Below are 6,000 nucleotides of genomic sequence, written 5' to 3' on the forward strand. Positions count from 1 at the left end.
TTCGCTGTCACGGTCGCAGAGGGATCGGAGCCCGGTCGTGGCGGAGTTGAGATGGTGTGAGGAAGCGCAGCAGAGTGTCTTGCTGCTGGAGAAATTGGGAAGGATCTCGATGGCTTTCGTCAGGGCCAGTGGCCCAGACGGATCAGAGCAGAGACCGTTTTGCAGTAGTGTTTGTAACTACCAAGTTCTGCCAGTCCTTCTACATTCCGTTAGGCGTCTTCTCTTAAACAGTCAGGACACCTGTGATCTGCTCTGGTGGGAAATTCTGCCTGTAGGAGGCCCACAGGTGAGCTCGAGGCTGACCCGGGTCGCAGAGATCTGTGAGTCCGGAGGGGTTCGGATGAGGAGGCCGCAGCCCTCCGACCGCATGACCTTGTGTATGGGGTCCCGTTTTGGAAACCCCGCTCACTTGGGCCCAGTTTGGGATTTTCCAGTGTGGGCTGGGGCATGGGTCAGCGTGGTGGCCCAGGCTCCTACACCTGGGTATGTGGGAAGGCCTGGAAGAGGGTGTTACCAGTCACGAGTCCATCCTAGGCCTGTCTGCTGGCTGGTGGTGGTCGGGGATAGGAGGCTTCTCGCTGTCGGCCAGGCAGTCAGGATTTCAGGGTCCCCAAGCTTGCATTTGATTAAAAAGATGCTTTTTTTAAATATTTACTTATGTGGGAGAGAGAGAGAGAGAGCACAAGCAGTGGGGGGAGGGGTAGATGGAAAGGAAGAAGCAGGCTCCCGGCTAAGCGGGGAACCCTATGTGGGTCTCCATCCAGCGGCCCTGGGATCATGACCTGAGCCGAAGGCAGACAGACGCTTTACCAACTGAGCCACCCTGGCGACCCCCAAGGATGCATTTTTTTAAAGCAAGATTTCACTAGAGTTGTAATTTACAAAAAGAGAGAGAAAGAAAAAGGAAAAACTCCTGAGTGTCAGCCAGACGTAGCCCTGCAGGTTTACCAGTGTCGTGTGTCAAGTTCCCGATGTCCTCCTGTTCCACTGTGGACAACAGGAAAGGACTTTCAAAAATTAAGCAACCCCCATGTTTCCATCTGTGATTAGGTAATGATCACACGTGTCCTTTTAAAATAGTCTTTTAATGATAGTTTCTTACTCCTCAGTGAAATCAATATTGTTTAAATATCTAAGCATTCACTTTACACTTGTGGATCTTTGTTCCTTCAACATACTTATTTGTGGTCTGAGGATTAAACAGAAAACACACTAATTGAATATACCACTAATATTTTTTTTGCCTTTTTTTTTTTTTTTTTTTTTTGCTTTTGCTTTTTCAGATTCCTATGATCCTAGCAGAGTGGAGAGGGTGTGAGGAGATGCCAGTGAAGTCCGAGATTGCTAGAGTTTCCTCACGGGGTGTCGTCTGGCCTGCCGGCCCGTCTCACCCCCATGTCGGCTAGAGCCCGCTGACCTGTAGTATGCGGTCACAGCCTCTCCCACTGCCACCAAGAAACTCCTCGTCCCTCCAGAGTCACTTTGTGGAAATAAAGCAGTAGTCCGTTGAAACCATCTGTTTTCATAATATGAAGAGTTAATACCTGTATTTAGAAAGGAGCCACACAAACTCTCCGTAATGATGGACTTCGCCAAGCTGGTAAATAGTTTGGTGTTAATCTGGTTCTATGTGAAAATTCAGACGTGAATGATTTTGAAAGGACTGTGAATGTCATAAACCCCCTCTGCATCTCTACGGCCTGTCATCCCTGCTCACGCTAAGGAGTTTGGGACTTGGGCCAGCTGCCTGGTGTTCCAGCACTTTGAGTTGAGGGGAAATGGATGAGTATATACGACCCGTTTCTAATCAGTCTGGCCTTCTGCTGCTGCAAGTAACTCTATTTATAAGTAACTTGCCATTAGAGAATAAAAGCAATATCTTTTTAAGTTCCTAAAAGATTAAAACTTGTACCATAATGTACTCAGAGTATTATTTTATCTGGCGATGAAATACTTTGATCATTCGCAAACACGCCATCGTCTGCTTTGCCCTCAGTATTATCTATTTTTATGTTCTGTATGGATGTTCAGAAATTCTTTATATGAAAAATAATTGCTGGTTTAAAATAGACCATTTTAACAAAGTAACTATATTTCTTTTTACCAAAAAATGCTATTTTTCTATGATGTAAACAATTGTGAGGTGGCAGATTTTTAAGGAAGTATTATTTTATTTAAGAGTCTGTGTCCCTTTGTGTGAGAGGAGCCCAGAAGGGGTTCATGTCTGTTTTCAAGCACACATCCCTTACCTCTTCACGGCCCAGCTCCTTTCCTTTTGTCTCAGAAAGAGATGTCCGTATAGACATTTTACAGGGTTAACAAAATGAACTTTTCACAAAGACGCTTTTGCAAATGTAGCTGTAAGGTGATATTTGAAAATAACTTGCTCAAAACCAGCCAACACCCTTACAGCTATTTTTGCTGCCATATCCACTAGAATTACCAAAAAACAGCTTCATCTCGGAATGTCTGTGGGGCTCTCCCCTGAGACCAGACTTTCCTCCCCCCCCACCCCCCTGCCCCGTTACCATCTATTGTATTTTTGTCTAGAATGATCCTTAATTATTAGTCTCTGCATATTTTTTAGAAGCGCCAGAGACGTTCTATATATGCCATTACAAAATTACTACGAGGCCTGTGTATTCAACTGTTTACCGTCGCCGTAGCCTGCACAAACGTGGCATTTTTCTGCATTTGCCCCTTCTTTCCAAGTAAGGCGGCTTGTGAGCTAACACTTCCTCAGCGGTTTCTTGTTGCTTTCCTTCGTCTTTCCCTCGCTTTTCTTTCCTTCCCTCTTACTCTCTCTCCCTATTTCTTTCTCTCTCTCTTTTTCTTTGAGAAACCACCTTATCTATTTTTAGACGTTTCAAATTCCTAAAATGTGAACTGTTGGGTGGTCCGCAGTTTGGCCCGCAAAACCACTCTGACTGGCCTGTTTTTATCTGTACCATATGACTTTATTTCATAAGAACTTCATGTCTTTGGACTGTAATAAACCACACAGAATCGAAGTCATACTGAACAGTCATTTCAAGTACACTTATCTGCACTCTTGGTTCTTACTCCTACTTCCTTCCAGATTTTGGCTCTGGTGAAAAGCTGTAGTAGGCTCTTGCTTTCCCAGCACATGAGATGGGCCAAGTCTCAGCATTTGGAGTGGCGGGAACTTTTTCCTAAGAAACATTTAATGGGGAAGAGGTCAGTCTGTTACAGTTGGTGAATCACTCAAGTCATCTGTAGAATCAAACGAGGGTGGCAACCTGGAGGTCTTCGTGGGGCGTGCCTCCCTCCTTCCGCTGCACATGGGGGAAGGTATTTGTAGACGGACCTACACACGGACACACATGCATGCTCATACACATATCTGTGAACTCTGTCCTGACTTCCTCTAGAATTTGTTGATCGCATCTAAGAAGTTCTTTTAATGAAAATAACTAAATTGTAGCTTATTCCTTAGGAGAAAGAAAAGGATCCTGAAGAGAAAAAAACAGGGTAACCTACATAGATCACAAAGCAAAATAGGATACCCTTTCAGTTTCTATCCTAAATTGTACCATCTTTCTGAAACCATTCTGAATTCAGTTGAAATTATCAATATTTATACTTTGAACCTTAATTTCTAGATTCCAGCCTGTATATACATCTTGTGGTGTGTGTGTGGGTGGGGGGGGGGGATAGCTTTGACAATTTGACTTTTAAGCCTGCACACTCTGAGGTAAATAATACATTCTCTAATCCAAAATAGCTTTCCCAAGAAGTTTTGAACTTAATGCTAATTATTCTTTTATTATTACTACTTCTCATGCTTATATAATTCTCCATTATTATTTGTGGCTGGAAAAAAAAAGTTCTCATATTTTGTGTTTGTCATTGTTTTTCTCCTACGTATGCTAACTGTTGGTGTTTCCTAATTTGGGGCTCACTATAATTAAATTTCTACCTTTGGCCATTCGGACTCAATGTTACATGAGGAATTGCACATGAAATGTATTTGTACTTTTTGATTTACAAGAGAAGGGAAAATAGGTTGGTAATAGAGCTCTAACTGGCTTGCTTTGAAGGAAATTTTGAAATTACCAAAAACCAAGTATCTTCATTATACCATTTTCAACCTTAGGTCCCTGCGGGCCGCAGGAAACTGCCCGCGCAAGGGGCACCGCTCCTGCTACATCTGCAGAACGCTTGTCCGTGTCGCTTGTCACATGGAATTCTTTAAAAGTCCCTGAAAACGTATCTGCTCTCTGAGATCCTGGTTTCCTTACTAGAATCATAGGTGAAGGTCTTGATCTGAGTGCAATTTCTAAGTCGAACCTTTTCTATGTGACTGTTGGTGGAAGTATGGTGGTTAATGGAAGTTCTAGTGTGTGAACTCAGATGACTCTGGAGCTCGACCCTGACCGCGTTTTGCAGCAGCAGGATGACAGACCCCGGTGGCGGGTTGGCTTCGGGCTTCTGAGGAGGAAGGGTACAGCTGACCTGCTGCTGACATGACTACTTCCCAGCTCTCAGCAGAAAGGACTGATGGAGAATAGGATGAAGCCCCCATTTCATCTGTGACCCTCGCCACAAAGACTGTGTTTGTGTGTCTTGGCTGTTCTGCTTTGTTTGTTTTGTTTGGTGAAGTAGGACACAATTAAGTGTCAGGTTAGCAGCTCTTGGAAAGTGACCAGTACAGCTGAGCTCCCACTCTCTAAAGAGCTGGGCTCAGAGCAGCCCTCCTGGTTTCCTGAGTTCTCACGACCAGTTACCACCGTGTCCGGGCCACTTTCTACTAGATCTGTCTGTGCTCGAGGGATGGGGTGAGTCTCCGGCTGCAGCCTTGCAGGCTTGGGGGATTTTCGCATTGGTTTTTACTTTCGTTTGTAACTGCAGATTCTGTACATCTGTTTGTGGGAGGAGGGTTGCTACTCAGGACAGGATTTAAGAGACAGATTCCAAGTGACCTTTAAGAGTCTGCATGGTGGGAGGTCCTGTTCCAGGAGCGTGGGCTGGCCCACTCTGGGACCCACCAAGCAAAGAAGGAGGGGGGTGGTAAAAAAAAAAAAAAAAAAAAAAAAAAGTTTAAAGAGAGAATAGGTCTCCAGCCTTCACACTTTATTAAAAAAAAAAAAAAAAAATCAGGGAAGGCTACAGTCCCGATTGAGGCCTCTTCAAAAGGTCAATATGGTCTAGCCAGCTGCCCATTGAAACAGTCCTTGGGTTCATCAGCAGTGCGGAGAGGCGGGCAGAGTGCCTGCAGATTCCTGGCTTTGACTTTCGAGAGCCCCTGTCGCAGTTGTGTTTATTACAGAAGACAGGGAGGTCCTTGTTCTGTGGCCTCAGCTCAGTGACTGAAACTTGAACCCAAAGGCAAGTCCAGACCGTCCAACCGTTCATCCCACTGCCTTGATGGGGGCGGGGGGGGATTGAGGAGGAAGAACACCCCATAAGGTGATCCATCCCCTTCTCCGTGCAGAAGCCCGGCCTGCGGGGGCTGCAGCTCCGCCAGCGGGGCGAGACTTCTCCCCTTCACCCCACCCTGTGGCAGGGCCCACATATGTGACACTCGCTGTCACGGAGCAAGAGAGAGACAAAAGCAAGTTCAAGTTGAGAAGCATATGGCAGAAATTAGAAATGAAAACCATATGTCCTAGCCAGGGAGAAAAGCGGGAACCTACAGATTATAAAAATCAATGAGTTACTCTCCACTTGGGTCAGCTGAAATTTGAGCCCTCGAGCTCGGCCCTGTCAGGAAAGCTAAACAGAGGCATCTCGAAGGAAAAAAAACAAAACAGAAGAGAGCCAAAAATACCTTCCCAAGTGTGGTGACCACAAAGGCCTGGAACCCCACAGAAGCTCTGTATGTGCCCATCATTTCTTTGGCACCACGAAGGCAGAAGGAGGCAGGTAGAGAGGATCCCAGAAGAGACACAACGACGGGTCACACCCAGTCACCAGCTGTGGCTCGCCGCCTCCAGATCAGGCAGCACCAGAGGCCTTAAGATGACGAGAGGTGGAGAT

The 6,000-nt window shown here is 45.7% G+C and overlaps 1 protein-coding gene across 5 annotated transcripts in view; it reads left to right on the forward strand.

Annotated features, from left to right (window-relative positions):
• The window catches only part of JCAD (junctional cadherin 5 associated), a 39,856-nt gene extending 34,099 nt beyond the window's left edge, over positions 1-5,757 (forward strand). For all 5 annotated transcript variants that reach the window (XM_032349771.1, XM_032349767.1, XM_032349768.1 and 2 more), the window contains one exon: positions 1,284-5,757. In XM_032349771.1, coding sequence (XP_032205662.1) covers positions 1,284-1,318 — 35 coding nt within the window. In that variant the 3' untranslated portion in view covers positions 1,319-5,757. The remainder of the gene's footprint in view (positions 1-1,283) is intronic.
• Positions 5,758-6,000: the final 243 nt, after the last annotated feature.

The sequence above is a fragment of the Mustela erminea genome, chromosome 6, assembly GCF_009829155.1.
Source record: "Mustela erminea isolate mMusErm1 chromosome 6, mMusErm1.Pri, whole genome shotgun sequence".
Classification (NCBI taxonomy): domain Eukaryota; kingdom Metazoa; phylum Chordata; class Mammalia; order Carnivora; family Mustelidae; genus Mustela; species Mustela erminea.